The 20,073-nt window shown below is 47.9% G+C and overlaps 2 protein-coding genes across 7 annotated transcripts; one reads left to right on the top strand and one right to left on the bottom strand.

Annotated features, from left to right (window-relative positions):
• The first annotated feature begins 167 nt into the window (after nucleotides 1-167).
• LOC148818494 (hydroxyacylglutathione hydrolase-like protein) lies at nucleotides 168-8,315 on the top strand. Of its 6 annotated transcripts, none has more exons than XM_088936316.1 (9): nucleotides 168-229; nucleotides 1,407-1,534; nucleotides 2,630-2,694; nucleotides 4,316-4,433; nucleotides 4,766-4,874; nucleotides 5,255-5,358; nucleotides 5,672-5,778; nucleotides 6,201-6,280; nucleotides 6,666-8,315. In XM_088936316.1, the coding sequence occupies exons 2-9, from the start codon at nucleotides 1,430-1,432 to the stop codon at nucleotides 7,097-7,099; spliced, it is 1,122 nt and encodes a 373-aa protein (XP_088792442.1). In that variant the 5' UTR covers nucleotides 168-229; nucleotides 1,407-1,429; the 3' UTR covers nucleotides 7,100-8,315. The 6 variants fall into 6 exon arrangements, with proteins under 6 accessions (XP_088792442.1, XP_088792444.1, XP_088792445.1 ...); XM_088936318.1 differs by having other exon boundaries at nucleotides 171-229; nucleotides 5,672-5,773; XM_088936319.1 differs by having other exon boundaries at nucleotides 217-1,262; nucleotides 5,672-5,773.
• Nucleotides 8,316-8,431: 116 nt separating this feature from the next.
• Nucleotides 8,432-19,368, bottom strand: ciao3 (cytosolic iron-sulfur assembly component 3). Its single transcript, XM_088936324.1, has 11 exons — nucleotides 19,303-19,368; nucleotides 16,810-16,905; nucleotides 16,175-16,318; nucleotides 14,951-15,080; nucleotides 14,022-14,156; nucleotides 13,666-13,784; nucleotides 12,939-13,068; nucleotides 12,235-12,307; nucleotides 11,070-11,207; nucleotides 10,568-10,725; nucleotides 8,432-9,795 (listed from the first exon to the last, which is right to left on the bottom strand). Exons 1-11 carry the CDS (start codon nucleotides 19,366-19,368, stop codon nucleotides 9,554-9,556), a joined length of 1,431 nt encoding a protein of 476 aa, XP_088792450.1. The 3' UTR covers nucleotides 8,432-9,553.
• Nucleotides 19,369-20,073: the final 705 nt, after the last annotated feature.

Genomic DNA, 20,073 nt, shown 5'->3' with positions numbered 1-20,073 from the left:
AAGTCATTTATTCCAGATCACGAGCCATGAACGTTTCCAGTACATGTTCTCTCATACAGCATATTGTCAGTCGACCGTTTTCTTGACGTTAGAGTGCCAATGGATTGTGCGAAGTAGATTAATAATGCCTCGAGGGGGGGGATGGCTCTTCGGCTCGGTGGTTTGCTCTTTGGACTGGTAAGCGGATTTCAGCAGGAGGAAGTGCAGGGCGGATAGTGTTCTCGTCACGGTAAAATTCGTGTAATGTTATTTTCAAGTCGTGCTTTGAAATGTTGTCTACAGTTTCCACTGCTGCGGTGACGTGTCCTGTAAGGTTTATATTTCAAGGTCGCCTAAAGTAGCAAGGCTTATGACTTTCTGTCGAGTCATAATGACAAAGTATACCGAAGAAAACTAAAGGTGTTCGATGTTAGATTCTATTTGGGGCTCTGCTGTGCTCAAGACTGCAAATAAATGGTTATGGGGCAAAATTAGGTCATTTCACCCTCTGAAGCTTAACTGGTTGTTTATTCAGCTTTGATCATACGTTTAGAAACTGGCTTTAATAATTTTAAGTCGTTCATTAAACGCTCATTTCATTAAAAAAATATTGTTGGTACTGTTTTCTGCTCGTAAATCAACGTTTGTTCTTCGGTCACCCCACTTCATGTGAGACTGGTCAGTACAGCAGGCGAAAAACTGTACAGGACCCGGACAGGCTGAGTGCTTTTCTGCGTAAAACAAACGTAAAACATGTTTTTGAAATATCCCTTTCTTCCGTGGAACAGTTATCAGATATATATTTTTAAAGGGGTGATAATAAGATAATTGAAAAATCCTCTTTATTTGTTAATAATAAACCGTAATTCCGACTCTCAGAATTAAGAGGGGGTTGTTAGCATTGAATTGTTTGTGAGTAGAAAAAAAAACACGTATTGCGTTCGACAGTAGGACGGGCGCCAAAAGATTATTTTTCTAGACATGCGTTGTTAATTAGTAGCGGACGACGTTGCATAAGACATAAAAGAATCACACATTGCATAGTGAACTGTTGAGTCTTGCATCTGCATAGGGGTGTGTTGGCAGACAGCACTGCGGCCTTACAGCTGCTTGGCCCTGGGTTTGATTCTGGGCAGGGGGAACTCTCTGTGTAGAGTTTGTATGCAAGGCTGTCCATATGGGTTTTGTCTTAAATTATGTATCAGATCCACAGCACCACCATTGTTCAGGTCTTCATGCTCCCAGATCTAAGACAGGAGCCCTTCAGCCCTGTCAGTGATCAAGTAAGTTCCACACCTTGAAATAACAGGTACCCTCGGGTGACCTACAAGGAATAATGGATTGGAATCCGGGACCGGAGATGGAGCCTCCTGTTCTGGGATTGGATTATCCTGTTCCTTAACGTCCGCCGTGTTTTCCCTCACCAGCTGGGCTGTATGCTGGGAGAAGGATGAAGGTGAAGGTCATCTCCATCTTGGAGGACAACTACATGTACCTGGTTATTGAGGAAGAAACCAAGAGGGCAATCGCAGTGGACCCTGCTGTGCCACACCGGGTGAGCCCGAGGCCCTGTGCCACCTGGACTCAAACAGCGCTGCTTCTCCCCTTCGCTGCACAGAACCCCAAACTGTTGGGGGGGGGGGGGTGGAGCAGCCAAGGATGTCGGTACCCAGTGAGGCTTGTACCTGCAGGCCTTACAGGCCCTAGGCTTCCAGAAGCACGCTGTGTAACAGTTACAGCCACTAACAACTGATCATGAGCAGCCGGCTGTTTTAGAATATAAAACGTGTTGAAGAAAACGAAGAAGGGCTGGAGATCTGGAGGTCGGCGGGTACGGAGTCGGGACTGTGTAGTGTGGGGTGGAGAACTGCTCACTGTGATCGGGGTCCACGCGTGTTGTAGTATGTGTGTACTGATGCAGTCGTGGCGTTCGGCGGGGGCGTGTTCAGTGTGGATGAAGGGTGACGCCTTGCCTCGGCAGTCACACCTGTTCTGGTTGCCCGAGGAGGAGCCGCAGCTGTGAAGGCTCTTTAAAAGCACACTGGGCGGCCCCACGAAGGGACGAGCAGGGCCATCCCCGGAGGGGGAGGAATTGTCACCGGCAGTCCCGGAGGGGGATTGTACCTGAACGTTAGGCCGGCGTTTTTCTTCTTTTTCTTTTTGCCTGTCTCCCTACTGGGGTAGGCCGACCTTTTCCACACGTTAAGTTTTTGTTTTGTTGTGGCCTTGTGCTCCCTGCTCCCTGTTAAACAGGGTCAGTCCAGTCTGGTCTCCGCTGTGCTGGCGGTTCCTTTTTCCCAGGCTGGACCCCGATAAATAGGGTAAGTCCAGTCTGGATGTCGCGAGGCACAGCGGCACATTTCTTTTTGCCTTTGTTTTGGTTTTTTTTAACCTTTTGCTTTGTTATTTTGGGTCCCTGCTCCCTTCCGTCCCTCAGTTAGCGGCGTTGGCTTTTTACCGGTGCTCTCCGCGGCTCTGCCCACTCCCACACTACTGCACCGTGTTCCTGGGATCTCCTGAGCCCTGTGCGAAACCAGCGATAGCCTGGGAAAGGGAAGAGCTGCAGGGATCGATGAGCTCCTGTACTAGGAGCACAAGGGGAAGTAGTGGAGCCTGTGCAAGCGTAGTTTATGCCTTATTGTTCTTCCAGCTGCTGGAGATCCTGAGAAGGGAAGGTCTGTCCCTCACCGCTGTCCTCACCACACACCATCACTGGTAAGCCAGCTGGAGGGTCCATTCAGCAGGACTTTGGAGCCTTATGGGCTGGCATCCATATGCGGGACTTGTACAGAGCCAGGGCCTGAGGCCGTAGGGCAGGAGGGACAGTGGGCGTCGTTGTGCAGGAGGGGTTCTCGATCTGTGGTACACAGTCAAACACGGACGTGCCGTGTGAGAAGGGTAGATGAAGGGGGAATGCGTTGCATCCCAGTCCCACGTGTTAACTGGTGTTATTTGCTAAAGAACCACTCACACCATCCCCCATGGGCAGTTCTGTCAGAGTGTTGATGAGTGAACTGGAGATCGAGTGTCAGAGCAGTGAAAAGGGAAGCTTGAACCATTTCAGGATCTCACCTGATTGCCCACTGTGCAGGTGTAGCCGAGCCAAGAAAGTCTTGCTGATTTATGCTGTGATGAGATGTACCTATTTGGAGCGACATGGTTTGCTGTGTCCATCAGCACCAAAGGTTTTAATGTGAAATACGAGCAGGAGATCAGCTGAAAAAACGGATTAAGGTTTTGGTTCTGGGCCAGGAGAAGCCTCAGGTTCCAGAGTGCCTGTGTATTTTGCTTGGCACGAGACGCAGGGCAGCACTGTGGTCCAAGGGGAGCAGCTATTACCGAAGGGAGCCTTGCCAGAGCCTGTTGTTAACCTGCTGCTAATGCACAGTTAATGAGACAGTGCGGCCGGGAAACAGATGTTTCTATATACACAACCAGTCATTACCACCAAACATAATGATGGATGACCAAGGAGGATCAATGAGGTTTGAACCCTTAGGAATCATGTAAACAAGAGCAATACAGTAAATACTGCTGCTCTGCTTGTAATTCTTCAGTGCTTTGAAGATAGCTCTTCAAAGAGTGCAGCAAATTTGTGTTTTGGCAAAAATACATCAAGGCAATAACATACTGTTCCCCCTCTAAGCTTGAATTCTAATGATATTTAAAATGCACTGTGGAAGATGCAGTCTTTTATCTTGAAACGCAGCTTCTAACTATTCCCATGAGTCAGCACACTTAATCTGTTTCTTAACTGCATACTCCCTGTTCCTCTATGAGCCCCATGCATGCTCTTGGGTAAGTTCCACACTCATACTTTGCTCTTTGCAAAAAATATAATCTGGGTGTCAATCTGATTCTCGTAATGTCATAAATACAGGAAATACTGTAGTTATTAGGCTATTATTCATTTCCAGTGCAACTTACATTGGTGCATGGCGTGGACCTGAGCAAGGTACTTCACTATTTTACTTAGTGAAGTACCTTGCTCAAGTGTATAACAGCAGTGCTTCACCTGAAATTTGAACAGTCCCTTAATCGATAAATTAAGGGACAGTGGCCTAACCACCACTGCCCACTGCTGCCACTTCTCAGGCTAAGGCACTGCGTTGTCCGTTGTAGGTATTATAGAATTTCATGACGTTCTGTTTAATCCAGCAAGGGGAAGTTTAAGAAATTGTCTTTTGAACTGCTTTCAACACGGCTCGTGATCTGCTTGCATGAGGTCATGATCTCCGCTGTGCAGGCTCCAGCTGAGCATGAGCACGAGACGCTTAGTGTGTGCTGGAGGGCGGTCAGGGACCTGTGTGTGTGACCACGGGTGTCTGTGCTCCAGGGATCACGCCCGTGGGAATGAGGAGTTGGCAAAGGAGGTCCCGGGGCTGAAGGTGTATGGGGGTGATGATCGCATTGGGGCGCTTACTGACAAAGTCTTCCATGCACAGGACCTGAAGGTACCCACAGTACATGCATAACTGATTACGCATCTCGGCATGCAACACGCGCAGCCTGAAACCCTCTGCAGCTGTCACTAATCTTTCCAGTGGGTTTCAACAGTGACTTGAAACTTTTGTAGCTCTCAGAGTCAGGAGTCAAGACTTTTTCTCTTGGTTATTTTTTCCCACATCCCTTAGGAACACTGTTGCAGTGATAAAAAGAAGGCAAACAGGGAGATTCTGTTGTTCAGGTTCAGAGGTTCAGGGTGAAAATGATCCACTTGAATGAGTTCAGGTGCCAGTATGGTTTAAAATAACAAAAGTCTTCCCTCTCCCTGCCTCGGTTACAGTTTGGCTCCATCAACGTGAGGTGCCTTTTCACTCCCTGCCACACATCCGGACACATGTGCTACTTCGTGTGGGAGGATGACTGCGCAGATGCCCCAGCGGTTTTTACAGGTTAAAATCCTTACACTACATTCTGCTTTCTAATATTTCCTTCCAGGCGCGTTTTCATCGTTTAAAAAAAAAAAAGATGATACGGTTTCAGATAAACAGGAAAAACTACACTGGACATTTGCTAGTTTAAGATCGGGCAGTGAAAGTGTGAGGGACCATTGATGTTAAAACACTCTCTTCTGCTTCGGCTCGTTGCTCAGCAGAAACTGTTCCTCTCCGTGCGCAGCCCTTCCACGACATCTCGGAGTCCCTGGGTTTTTTTTTAACGGCCGTACTCAACTTCCATCTCCTGCTCCTGCCTCTGTACGTTGAATATCAAAGCGCGGCAGAGCTGTGTGCTCTTGTGGTTAACCCAGGTATGTCTCTTCCCTGCGTGGCAGGGGACACGCTGTTCGTGGCCGGCTGCGGCAAGTTCTTCGAGGGCACGGCCGAACAGATGCACAGGAATCTCACCGAAGTCCTGGGCTCCCTGCCGAAGGACACGGTCAGTCTCCGTCGCTGCGTCAACAGCCTCCGCCCCCTAAGCTGCATCAGTGTCGCACTCGCTGAAGGCAGCGTCACTTTGTAGGTGACCGCCCAGTCTCGGAAAAGGAATTATTCCGGCTGATGCACAGGTTTACAGGAAGTCAGCTAATATTACTGTAACCTATACCTTCAAGCCTGCAATTTTCTGTCTTCGGCTTTATAATCTGTTAATCTATAATCTGTCTATAATCGTCTGTTTATCCTGCCGTCATTTGTTTCAGTGTCGTTCAGCTTAATTAAGGTCACTCTCTGTTTTCTTGTGGCATGTGCAGAAGGTCTTCTGCGGGCATGAGTACACCATCAAGAACCTGAAGTTTGCTCTGAAGGTAGAGCCAAGGAATGAAAAGGTGAAGCAGATGCTGTCCTGGGCCAGGGTGAGGTATAGGAGACGCCGTTTGCCAACACTGACAGAATTTACAGTCTTATGTAATTGTCTTTTATTCAACCCTTTGTTTACTCAAATAAGTCAACACATTCTCATTTACACTGAGGGCCTGTAGCGCAGGGCTTGGACCTGCAGTGTAACACCTGCGATTTGAACCCACGGCCTTCCAGTTGGTTGTCGTGCACGACCTATATCAGCACAGCTTCGTGTTAGTCCCTGAGAAGATCTGAGACTGTAACCTGACTCCTTGTTCATTTAGTAGTACACTGTGTATTAATGGAATAGATATGGCTTTGTTGTAGCTTTAACCTTAATCTCAGATGTCTTCTCAGTGGTTGCTGTGTCCGAAAAGCGGATTTCACCTGCTGTTTGACGAAGGATCCCTTCTCTTGTCCTTCTTGTCTTTCCTTTCTCAGGCCCGAGATGAAGATGACAAGCCCACAGTGCCGTCCACCTTATCAGAGGAGTTTGAGTACAACCCCTTCCTGCGACTGTCGTGAGTGTCTCTTGCCAGGCAAGACCCTGGCTGCACATGGGAGGGGAGGAGATTGGCGCGCTAACTGTGACACCCACAGCTTGCACCCAGACAGCCAGAAAACCCCGCGAGGCACAGGTTGACGTCGTAAACCTTTGCTATTCAATCAGGGTCACATACAGGTAAATCGTTTTGCCTGTTTTCAGTCCTTGTGAGAACAACAGACCTGACGCACCGTCAAGCTGGAGTCGAGGTTGCTTCTTATCTGCGTCTTTGCTTTCCCAAGCGGGATTTGTGGGGGTATTGTTAGAACCAGTCTGCCAAAGAGGGGCTAATAGGCACCCCTGAACGCCACCAGGGTGGTTTATGGTCGCATTTGTCACACCCACCCATGTCCTCTTCGCAGGGAGGAGAGCGTACAGACGTTCACGGGGAAGAGGGACCCCATCGAGGTGCTGCGGGTCCTGCGCAAAGAGAAGGACAACTTCAAAAAGCCGAAGGAGCGCGCCGCCCCCCACGCCCTCCTGGCCCTGGAGTGGGGGCTGCTCCGGCCCTGAGAGCGGGGGAGCCCGTTCCCCTCCCATTCCCGATTCCCGGTCCCCTTTCTCCACAAAGGTGGGGGTTGGGCTGCAGCACTTTGGACTTTTCCCGGACTGCAAGGTGGGGAGGTGGGGGTCAGCCTGCCTCTGGCTGGGGGAGGGGGATCCTGGGACGGTGCAGCACGCAGGTAATGTTGAACAAAGAGGGGCGCAGACACCCCTCGGTTCGAGGGGCCAGTTTAAGGTTTCTGAGAAGAGGGGGAAGAGAAAAGTCCCTTCCTTTTTACACAGGTGTCTTTAAGTGAGATAAGGCCTGTTCATTTCTCTTTTGGATCATTGATTTAACCTCGAGCCTGCAGTCTCTGACCTCTGACCTCTGACCTCTGACCGGGGACATCTCAGATCAAACTGAGCTCATTGAAGATGACCGTGCATTACACCCAGTACCGCTACCATAACCTCCTGTAGATGTGGTGATAAATATTCTGAATTATTAAGCATCTCTCGCTGGGTGTTTGGCTCTCTTTTCCTGTTTTTGGATTGTCTAGTCAATTATATGTGATCTTTGTTGCCTCAGCGTTAGGTGATCATGGCGGCAGTTGTTTATTTTGTACAGGGCGAGTGCGTCGGCTGAGACTGTGGTAAGATTATTGAACGCATAGAGCTTCAGGGAGAGCTGTAAAAAATAGTCAATAATTAGTCCCTGTTCAAGTTCAGTCAGAAATTTTTCATTGCCATTTACAGTATCTGCTTGTGAAAAAAGAGATCAGAAATTGTTACCCAGAATATAATAACTTTACAGCTGTACTGAAAACGCAGCCAGAGTGGCTATTAAAGTTATATGCAGGATAAATGCTCTGTTATGTCAGATCTGAGAGTACTGTACATCCTCAGGCTGGAATACTGGTTAGTCATATGTCGGACATGCTTCATTACTCAGTAATCAGTCCTGAGTTCACACAATAGAATGAGGACTGTATGGTGTAGCAGTATTAATGTTTAGCCAGTTTGTGCTTCATGTGGTTTAAATGGGCTGGATGCAGATTTATGGATGCCTTGTTTCTAGAGTCAAGTCCACAGTTTGTTTTCCAACTTGGGAAGGTGGTAGTACTATGGTGGTAATGCAGAAAGCTTTCCCAGTCAGCACATAGCAGTTTAAAATATCCCACTTGGGTTTGTATAGTACGTGCATGTATCTTGATATTTATTTTTTATTACTGTTCTTGTATAATTGATGTGCTGTGCATGCTAATAATTTACAGACCTTGTTGTATTTGGGTTTTACCTAGGTACTGTACAAACACGACCACCTCTTCCTAATTAGAACAGTACAGCCATCTGACTGAGATCAACCTTAAGTAACAGGTATAATGTCAAATAATATGCATTGTACGGGATTAGTTTGTCTTCACGAATCATTATATTCAGATTTAAAATGAAATTCTGGGATGTCACATAGAACAATTTATAATGTTGCTTTTGTTAAAGCTCAGCGATATAATAAAAAATATAAATGCATAACATGGCAAGTATTTTCTGAATTATTCTGCTGCAGCTGGGGTATTGATTACACTCAATCTTTGATGATTTCTTCAACATTTTCAGAAGGTTGGGTCCAAGAAACTCATTTAGAGTTCGCTAAAAGAAACTTTTAATTTAGATGATACATTGTATAACAGGAATCATCACATTACAAAAAACAGTGCGTAGTTGGTATATATCAGCCTCCTTAAATTTCATAATGAATTTAAAACCTATTGTCTGTTATTTTTTGTGCACTTTTTTTTGGACTTGCATTAAAATGTTTGTCTATGAAAAGCATTCTATTTGCCTGATCTTCAGAATGGATGTATTAGTCATGAGGTTCTAAGCAAGCTGTTAAAGAATCCATAATTGGTTGCCTATAGTGCAGAACATCACATCTTTTGGCCACAGGAGGAAGTTGTGCTTGCACAGTCAGGGCCATGAACCACCACTGACCATTTTCTGTACCTGTAAATATCAATTTAAAAAAACTGTATATTGCACAACAAATACATTTTTGTACATGCCATTCTTGTTTGTCTTTTTTATTTAATAGAGTCCGGACTCGTTATTTTCAGAAGCTGTGTAATCTCTCCCATTTGTTTCCTTAATGCACAAATATAGTAGCTATAGTTCATATAGTATCATGTACAAACCCTAAAGATATAAATACAATTTAATGCAAGTTTAATGTCCGTAGAAAATGTGTATAAATTAGACAGTCATCACAATATTGGTTAGACATAAAATCAGGCCAGCAAGTCTTATTTTTGATTTTATCACAAACACGCAAGAAAAAGGCATACCACTTAATAACTTGTCACAAATCACTTGAATATGGTTTATACTAAATGCATATCCAAGGTTTCCCAGCATATTTCAATATAAAACAGACCCATTCTGAGAAGCAGACAGTCATCATACACGATCTGCTTCCAACTTTTAGCAGCAGAAACGGGGAACTATTTGACAGGGAAATCAGATTTTGACGTGTTCCTGTTTGGAAAAAGGTAACCTCTTCGTTTCAGGCTCCTATCCCCTGGGTCCGGTTAGGGGCAATGAAAGTCCCGTCCCGGTCTGGGGCAGAGACACAGACTCGGACAGTCACAAAGACGGCGGACGACAGGCGTCCACGCTGCTGTCCTTGGCGTCAGGCTCAACCACAGGAAGAGCACTTCCTGCAGCTTCCTGCCTGTCCTCTCCAAAGTGCTGCCCTTCTGATCCCCTTTCATCACCACTTGATGGCGAGGCTGTTACTCATCTTCTCAACAGCGTGGTACTGTGTGTGCAGCAGCGCCCGGGCCCTCTCCGAGCCCTCGCTCTGCAGCCAGCCGCGATAGAGCTCAGCCACGCGCCCGTCTGCCTCCGGAATGAGGGGGCGCTCGGCCTGGTACAGCTCCTCCACCCGTTGCAGCAGTTCCTTATTGGTTTGGTCCGGCGAGGGCCGCACCTGGCCGCCCCCGTTCAGACACCCTGTTGGGGCACACGGCACAGGGAAGGCGTGTTATAGGACACCAGAGACTACAGCTGCGTCTCGGGTCCTTCTTCGATATTTCAGGTGCTTTTCGTGGGAGAGGATTAGAGGGAGTCAATTCAGGTGGTTACCACATAACTTTCTATTATATTACAAAGAAGAGGAGGCCATTCACTCAACCTAATGGAGTTTATAACGACAGTTCGGAAGGGATGACAACAACCAAGTACTATCAGACTCAGCCGTCGGTAATTAGCAATCGCTCATGACATCCATTCCTCTCCCAAAATGCTATAAATACCTACGAGATCCCTATCTCTCTTGCTTGTCTCTTGCATCCCACCTCCACCTCTGCAGTTGCCCCTTGGCCACCCTGCATGGGGGTCCTGCCCTCCTCATCCTCTGGCCAGGAGGTCAGCCCTCAGCCAAGCAGGGTTAAGCCACAAGTTCGCTCCATAATTCACAAGTCATAATTTCATGACGCTTTAATCCTGGGTGTTGTCATTGCTAGTGAAACCTGTTTCATATTTAGTAGTGAATTAATCCAGGGATCTCATCCAGCCGTTTCCTGAAGTAAACTATGATTTCAGGTTCAGCCACTAGCTGGGTAGCGTGTTCCACACTCCCACAACTCTCCGCATAAAGAAGTGCCTCCTGTTGTCAGTTTTAAAAGTGAAGCACGGCGATAAGGATCTATATAACCTGACCACCTGCTGGATTAGCAATGAGCACTCCGCCCAGGCCGACGCCCCCCTCCTGCAAGCTCCTAACCTGAAGGGCAGGCCATGACTTCCACGAAGTGGTAGGGAGACTTCCCGCGCTTGAGCTTCTGCACCAGGTTCTGGATGTTACGGAAGCCGTAGGCGAGGGCGAAGCGGAGCAGCACGGCACCATCCCTCTCCAGGGTCACCTCCTGGAAATCCCTGTTCCTGCCAGGCCGGGGGACAGAGACAAGAGGTCAGGCTGCAGCTCGAAAGCGCTGTGCACCAGGAGGGCAAGCTGACTACTGAATATGTCTGCGCTTGAATACAGCAGGCAGAGGGGTTAATCGCGAGTACATTCACCCTGCCCTCCAATGCAGTGAGTGCTACCCATTCTTCTGCCTTTGGCAATTTAGGTGATGCACTAAAAAGATGCATGCTTGTAATGCCTTCTTTTACAGTCCTCCTAAGGCGTCTTCAACAGAAAACACAAAAGACATTGATCAACAAGATTTTCTCGTTCTACGGCTTCTGATCGAAGTCGCGGACACCGACAGATCACCAGGCCTTACTTCAGGGTCTTGTACGTGAGCTCTTTCACCTCCTCTCCGAAGAGCTCGCGGGCAGCGTGAGTGAAGACGTGCTGCAGGTACCCCCCCGAGCCTCCCCCGGCGTGACGGAGCAGCTCCTCTCCAGACGCGCTGCTGAACCTGCACAGGCGGAGAGAGAAAACAACACCGTATGCAAGGTGTGCGTACAGAACCTTTATCCTGCACTGGCACCTCGGACTTGAGTCCCTCCTTGAGTCTCTCCCGAGGTCCAGAAGAAAGTTGGTCAAGGGAGGAAAGGGGAAAGGGGAAATACTGGCTGCCGACAGTGGTGAAAGGTCAGCATGTGGGACAGACAGAACGGGCAGTGGGGATGAGGGCCAGCGGCAGAGGCTCACAGCGCTTTCCAAATGACAGCTGCTCCAGCTGGCAGGCGTGCCGAACTCTGCCTGGAGCCCCGCCTTCACTGCACTTGACTGCATCCTATCCGGTGAAATATGCTTAAGAAGAACACACCTAATCAGAGCTTCATTTTTTTTCCCCCCTGGAGAAACTCTGACCAATTACAGGCAGGAATGTGTTGAAAAGGAAAAGCTGACTCCCCTGCAACTTTCAGCCTGGGCTGTTAGCTGTTCAGTTCGAGCAAGACCAACACTGATGGTATAAAGTCATCAGAGAACAATAAAATAAGATTAGGTCTGCAATACAGTAACTAGAGCTTTATGATGTCTGCCCAAATAATTACCTTCCTCACAGTATATAAGATCAGATCACTTTATTGGCCAAATACAATTTCTTGCATTAGGAATTTGTCTTTTCGCAGACCCCAGCTTGCTCTCCATGAGACACAGACAGGGAGAGAGAAGCTTGGGGTCAGAGCACAGGGTCAGTCATTTAACCCCTGGAGCAGTTGGGGTTAAGGGCCTTGCTCAGGGGCCCAACAGAGTAGGATTCCTCTGCCGGCCGTGGGAAACAAACCAGCAACCTTCCAGCCACAGGCACAGATTCTTAGCCACAGAGCCACCGCACCACCCCACCATAAAAGCAATATTATGCAAACTAAAGAGAAGTCATCTGAAGAGCTACTGACAAATAAGTTAGCATTCTGCTAAATCTGGATTCCCCATTCCAGAGGGTGAGTTCAAGGTACAGCAAAATGTAAAAACCGTGCCGGTGCTGCGATACTCACATGGTGTCCAGAGGCGCCGGATCCACGTCACCCAGGGAGACGCCCTCCTTCTCCAGCATCTTCAGCACCTCGCCTGCGTGGGGAGGTCAGAGCAAGGGAGGTCAGTCCCGGCCGCGGCCGTTCGCCCCGAGCAGCCCCCGTCCCCACCGATCACAGCCGCTGTGTGAGGGACAGCGACGGGCGCCCAGCTCCACGGGCACACTGCGGTACTGCCCACTGGGCTGTCCACTGCCAATCTGCTCTTGGGGGGGGGGACTGCGTGACTGAAGCTACAGCTTTAGATTTGATCGTTCAGCAGGACGTAAAGGAGACCGCTGATCTGTCAGCTGTTGATAAACCATCCTTCCCCAGTTCCTCTTTTTACATGTTTTTATACTGAAGCCCTGTTACAGAGATGTAGAACACAGCTCCTTTAAACTAGAATAGTTTAGCCAGCAGCTATATCACACTGCACCTCACCACTACGAGTGCCTCCTGCTGGCCCCACTAACACCTCTTCCAGCAGCAACCTTAGTTTTTCCCCAGGAGCTCTCCCATCCAGGTACTGACCAGGCTCCCACCTGCTGAGCTTCAGTGGGGGCTGCCAGTTGTGAGTTGCAGGGTGATATGGCTGCTGGCCATATGAATGCATGGGCACACCAACAGGGGTGTGATTAAGAAAGATCACGCCTAAGGATTTGGCTCTTTTACCATTCGGGACCTACCTGAGGTGATGACACAGTCCACTTCCCTGGTCTCCGACCTGCTGATGTAGAAATCCGGTCTGGAGGCCTCCAGCTTCTTGTCATAGCACGGCATTACCGTCACATGGTAGATCTGCTCTGGGCTCAGGCCCTGCGGAGAGAGGGGGGGGGCCCCCCGAGATCACACAGCGCACAGCACGAGCAGCGACTTGGCCATCACGTGCCTGCACCCACTTTCTCACTGCTTACGTCTTGGGCATTTGTATGAACTTATATTGTAATATTGTCACTTTGATTCAATTTCAGGCAATTAAAAGAGAATTTCCCGTAAAACCCATTTTTAGCGGAACACTGGCCATCCCGATGAAAACATACAAAACTGAAAAAGCCCAATACAGTATATTAAAACTGAAACAGTGGCAAAGAAATGAACAGCTCTTGAAATAAAGTTCATAAATAAGCAATAAAATATGCATAACTAATCTTTAAGTGTGTTGAACAGCACAGGCAAATTTGTGAAGTACTTTCCACTACAAAGCCACTGCACTTTTTGAAGAGAAGGCATCCTAAATCGCCGATATTTCATTTCACAGTTTCACTGCACTGTTTTTCTTTTTCACGGGGGACTGAGATGGGTGCATTTGCACGACTGGGTGTTTCACAAACAACCCCTCAACGCGCGTGCAGGAGCGTGCAGGCGCAGTGTTGTGGTCAGGCGATGGGAGCCTCCGTGGCCCCTGCACGCTACCTGCTGGCTGGCGAAGTAGTCCTTGACCAAGGAGCCCATAACCTGCTGCGGCGAGCGGGTCGTGCTGATGTAGGGGATGACGAAGTCGCCATGCGTCTTCTCCGCATAACAGATCCAGCCTGCAAAAGTCCAGGCCCAGCACAGAAATGAAAGCTCTGTAAAATCAATTGAATCTGGCATTTGTCAGAGCAGAGGGCGTTGGTAGTATCCCAGTGTGGGGCTGAAGGGAGGGCTTGGCCCTGGTGTTTCAGATCGGCGCTTTCAAACACTAATAGTTTCAGCCCTTTTCGGGCACTGAAGTGATCAGACCGCACGGTCAAGCCGAACTGCTTGCTGCCAGCAGAGCAGGTGGGTACCTGGACAGGCGGAGGTCAGCATGGGCAGGGCGGTCCTGTCCTGCTCCTGGCGGGAGAAGCGCTCCACAAATTCCTTCTGGCTCTCCAGCAGGCTGAAGGTCCTGCTGAAGGAGGTGTCGAACACGTGATGCACACCTGCAGCAACAGCACCCAGGACAGACATGCAGAGAGTGTGTCAAGATACCATGCAGCTTTCCCCAGCTTTAAGCGATACTCAAACACTGTTTTTAGACGGCATGGCCAACATGCTGAACGGTCTTATTGTCTATCTGTTTAATTCAATGCAATTCAACTTTATTTGTCATTAAACTTACACAGGTGCATAGTATAATGAAAAGTGTTTCTCCTTAGTCTCTCAGGTGCAGTAAATACAGACAAGACAATAGACAGTAAATACAATAACAATATAAACAACAAGTATGGTACCAGGTATGACAGTATCCATACCTGTTAAGAACTGTGCAAAAGTACACAAACAGTGCTAAATAATACAGCGTTATCAAATAGTGCAACTCAATCAAGTGCAGTTTTATGTCCAAGTTCGGAGTTATGGTGTATGTAGTGGTGTGGGAGTACAGTCGCTGTGTGGTTACAGGAAGAAGTGAGGAGAGATCATAGTTTGGTGGGTGGGAGTTGGGGGGGTCACCAGCTTGATGGCTCTGGAGAAGAAGGTATTTCGGAGGCTTGTTGTCTTGTTTTATCTGCCATTATTACACAATGTGTACCAAAATCACATGCCTTCAGCCCTGGTGCTATTAATAAAGGCACAGGCATACTGATATGCCAGGGAGCACAGATCAGATTAACCATAACTAATCCAACTGAAAAAAAGAAAAATGACTTTTATGATCTCTTGATGCCATTTGCTGGATGCTCATCCACACTGATGAGCACAACCCTGTGGCCTGCTGGCCTCTCCGCTTGCTCACCCAGGTTTTTGAAGAAAGACGTCAGCCTCCTCGCCGTCTCCGAGCTGCTCAGGTTGAAGTGGGCAGCCAGGGACGCCCTGGACTGGGGCGACACGGAGACCACCACCACCTTCTGCGGAGCACCCATCCGCTGCAAGACAGAGATCATGTCAGACCTCCTTACGGGTCCCATTCCGGACAGCACAGTTCTGCTGGGCCCAGAATATCATCCACCCCAGCTTAGACTGGAACCCCTTCACATGCTGGGGGAGCAGATCCCTCAGATAATCAGCAACTTTCGAACGAATTAGACAGGCACTGCGAATGACTTGCAGCGGATCAGATGCTGGTGTAAACTGTATCTCAGAAAGCAAGAGTCCTAGAAATCCATTTCCTTTGGAAAAACACAGACCTCCCTCTCTAACATGAAATATTTTTAGTCTTTTTTTCTGTTCTTGAAAACTGAAAAGTGATGCACTCATTCTGAATATGAATGACTGAATTTGTTGTACGATTTTATTGTAAGCACAGCAGTTCAGCGCTGTGCATGTCTTTTAAAGGAGTAAATCTGCGGTCAGGTGAGAACACAAAACAAGCTGGTTAACTGGCACTCCAGACCTCCTGCAGAACCTACACAGCGCCAAGCTGGACCCAGAAATACCGCCCACGGTCACCACGGCTTTGCAAGGTGGTGAAAAAATGGAACATTCAGAAATAAATTATTTTTTGAATTACTAACTACTGCATGTACTTTGAGTCTTACGGTTTTCATTACAGTCTTGTAAAAGTCAAGAACCTCTGTCTTGTCTCTTAAGCCCTCCCATCTCTGCAGCTGTGTGGCAGGTGAGTGGGGCATCTTCTCCAAGATGGCTGTGTGCTCCTGCTTCCTTATCCCTCTATTAAAGGCCTTTGGCAGCCATTCTGTAAAATATGTAGCTCTCAGACCCTCTGTTCTACTCAAAATCTAGTCTCACAACCAGAGGAAAGTAAGAAAAAGTACAAACGAGAGGAGGCCTTTCAGCCCATCTTGTTAATAGCAGATCCCAGAAATCTGCTGTTTCTTGAAAGGCACCATGGTATCCACTTCAACAACACGGTAGCCGATTCCATACTCCCACTACTCTTTGTGTAAAGACGTGCCTCCTGTTCTCATTTTAAATGCAATTCCCTGAAATTTTCCTTTTGTGCCCACTGATTCATTTGTTACTGCATGGCACGGGTGTGGGCGTGCGCGCTGCGGGGAACCTTGTTGTGCTCCAGGGCCCTGTACAGCTCCTCGTGGCTCTGCTGCGTGATCAGGACGCTCTCCGCGGACGTGATGCAGCCACTGCAGGCCAGGCAGTCATTCAGCGTGATCTTCGCTTTCTCCAGCTTCTGCAGCCCACCATCCTGCCCAGAAACACACACACACACACAGACGGGCAGCGTTACGGTATGGGCAACCCAGGTAACCCAGGCAACCCAGGTTAACCGGGTTACCCAGGCAACCCAGACTACCCAGGCTACCCAGGCTACCCACGGCCCGGCCACACAAGCCCTCAGGCAGCTCAGGCTGGCTGACACCATAATTCCTTAAAAGATCACTACTTAAAACAAAGAGAAGATGCATTTCTGTTAATTTCTCAGGGTCAGTCAAACTCCCCAACGACGGCAGCTTTCATTATCGCCTTCGCAGCCCAACATCAAATCTCTAAACCTCCTCTCATAATGAGCAGGATTACTGTGGCATCAACACAGCCCCATCGCCAGACTAATTAATTCACTTACTGCTTGGAAGAGTGAAAGTAAAGAACCTCTTGAACTTGCAGGATTATCACTCGCCAACTGACACACAGCTGTCATACGTGAAATTGGTCTTCCTTTAAAATTGGTCTCCTCACCTGGTTAACCTGAAAGTAGCTCCCATCGTCTTCGATTTTAATTTTGGCCACCGACTTCCCCCGTTTCTTCTCAACCTTCACCGGCTTAACGCACTCCTGAGGTATTCACAAACAGAGGCAAGGCCAGAGCTCAGAAAAAACTCAACAACCAGGAAAAGCCTGCAGCCATATCACTCTGCAACTCACCACTAGCAGCCCACTGGGAGCTCAGCAGGTGGGAGCCTGGTCAGTACCTGGATGGGAGACCTCCTGGGAAAAACTAAGGTTGCTGCTGGAAGAGGTGTTAGTGGGACCAGCAGGGGGCGCTCACCCTCTGGTCCATGTGGGTCCTAATGCCCCAGTATAGTGACAGGGACACTATACTGTAAAAAGGCACCGTCCTTCGGATGAGACGTAAAACTGAGGTCCTGACTCTCTGTGGTCATTAAAAATCTCCCATGGCCCTTACCAATCATGGCCTCCTAATAATCCCCATCTATGAACTGGCCTCAATACTCTGCTCTCCTCCTCACTGATAGCTGATGTGTGGTGAGTGTACTGGCGCACTATGGCTGCCGTCGCATCATCCAGGTGGGGACTGCACACTGGTGGTGGTGATGGAGGGGAGTCCCCATTACCTGTAAAGCGCTTTGAGTGGAGTGTCCAGAAAAGCGCTATATAAGTGTAGGCAATTATTAATGATTATTATTATTATTGAGGGGGGGAGCTGTGCCCACGAAGGCTGGCTTCAAAGGTGCGAGTAAGGACACACACCTGTCACGCCTGAAGACAGCTGAAACATTCCTGTTCCTCTTCTTCCTGCGTCTCAGTGTGGAATTAGCCCTGACTTGTTGGTTTAGAAGCTAGAGCCAGGGAGCAAAGGCTTGGATTGAGTGAGAGAGAGTAAGGGAATATAACTGCCTGATATCCACGGCGTTACCTCACACTCTGCACATCTCCGAGAGGGAGGTGCCCTCTGCCCAGGACCTCCTGCCCTGCTCTGGACTTTTTCAGGCCCTTTCCCCCCAGTCAGGAAGAGGGAGCAGTGGTCCAGCCTGAGGCAGGTGGGTCCTGAGATCTCCTCTGCCGCCAGACTCTGGAGGATGTGCGGCTATCCCTCTCACAGGCAGAGTACAGGGTCAGTCCTGCACAGTGTAACTCTTCGGCAGCACAGAGATAGCTAGTTATCTCTGGGCAGCACACAAGAAGTGTCTTATCACTAGACTCCAGGCTTTTGGGGCAGTTAAGCCCTGTGAACGGGAGCTCAGACAAAGCTTGTCCACTACATGTGAAATATGTGAGGCAACTGCAGAAAAAAAAAACACTCCCAACACACGAAAGGGTGTAAGAAGTTAGCTACACTGCTGCCAACATATTCTGGAAGACAAGCGCTTTATGCTTAGAGCAGAGGAGGGAGATGAATTTCAGCGGAAAGCTGTCTGGTTTAATCTTTCTTGGCAAGGTGATACTATACAACACGGGTTTGAAAGTCTCAGTCCTAGGAGTCCAGATGCCAAAGGTGTTTCTGCGACTCCTTAGTTATAAACAGCTCTGTACTAGAAAGAAGTGATTGATCTCTGCATTTAAAGGATCTCACAATATATACAACACCCAGCAGCCCACAACTCACCACTGGCACTCAACCTGCAGCCTGTGTGGGTCCTAATGACCCAGTACAGTGATGGTGTAAAACCCAAGCTCCTGACTCTGTGGTTAGTAAAAATCCCAGGGCATTTTTTCCAAACAGTGAAGGAGTGTTAACCCCAGTGTCCTGGCCAAATTTCCTCCTGACTTGACTTCATCACTCTGTTCTCCTCCCCACTGAGAGCTGGTGTGTGGGTAGCGGACTGGTGCATCATCCAGGTGGGGCTGCACACTGGTGGTGGTGGAGGGGAGTCCCCATTACCTGTAAAGCGCTTTGAGTGGAGTGTCCAGAAAAGCGCTAGAAAACTGAACTGGCCCAAAGTAACAGTTATTTCACACTGGAGTTAAACAGCCCTGCTACATTAGCTAAGATGACACAAGAAAGAAAAGTGATACTGCTCTTGACGTGTCTTATTTAAAAACAGTACTATCACATCACACCATGTCCTCGAAAGCGACTTTGCTTTCATTAACTCGAGAGGTTTAACACGGAAATTACGTTGTGTAATCCGAGATGCCAGCATGAATAGGAAAACTATTTTCACAAGTGAGACACAGCGGTTTGAACTGATGCGTCGAAAGCTCGACAGTGGCACAATCCTGCTAACGTCGATATATAATATGAAGTTTGGGAACAGTTCTCGAGTTAAACAGGTTAGAAAACACATAGTGGTCCATTCACATTCATACCAGGGAACGTGTTCTGATTGCCTGGAAAAAAATATTTAACCTCAACAATTTCACTATTGCGGTCTATGTTCCTGTAAAAAAACGGCGAGAACTGATTTCCTTCCTCCCAATTAAAAAAACTGTCTGAATACAAAAACAGACTTGATTCCGACAACCCAAATTTGAAAAACTTTCTCTTACCTGAGACGGAGTAATAAAATCGTCCAGATCTGTCAGCTGCAAAACTCCACTAAAATGCGAAGCCATCTTCCTGCCACGCTGCCGTGCGTTGGTTTGTTATTTTGTAACTTGGAAACACGATACGTCCTGTACGTTTCGTGCCGTACTGTCGCAAAATTAACACTTGTACCTCGGACGTCCTTCAGAGGTCGCAGTTTCTTTGGCGTCAAGGTAAAGCGGTTCAAGTAGATTAGTCCCTAAAACGGCTGACTATACAAAATATTATTACGCACAGCTCAGTTTAGAGCGAAATTCGCAGAAACTCTGTACATTATATATATTACATCACTAGAAACGCCTTTAAACAGTTCAAGTTTTCAAAAGCAGGGGAGCAGTTCCATTCGAAAAACATTACAAAAACACTGGGGTTTTAAGGATCCAACATTATATTATTACTGTAGAATAAAATTGAAACTGAAAATACTTCTATGTAGCCTACGCCCAGCAGGACTGCAGAGGCAGGGTGACATTCTCTTTTGTCTATTTGTGTTCATCTTTCATTTTAACGCAAACAAAAAACAAATCGTTATAACATACAATATCAATGTTCGCATAATTGACCAACCAAAACACAACGGAGCACAGCGGGTACTTATCTGTTGTCGTTCGCGAACCGAGGAACATAATTGGACAATCATTTTGTCTTTTGATCTTTAATATTGAACCATAATGGAACATACAGTGTCAAACTCAAAATAAATCAGAGCTGAGGACTTCACCTGGTTACCTTGT

This window comes from Atractosteus spatula, chromosome 18 (genome assembly GCF_055471065.1).
Source record: "Atractosteus spatula isolate fAtrSpa1 chromosome 18, fAtrSpa1.hap1, whole genome shotgun sequence".
NCBI lineage: Eukaryota > Metazoa > Chordata > Actinopteri > Semionotiformes > Lepisosteidae > Atractosteus > Atractosteus spatula.
This window is presented reverse-complemented; position numbering and strand designations above follow the sequence as displayed.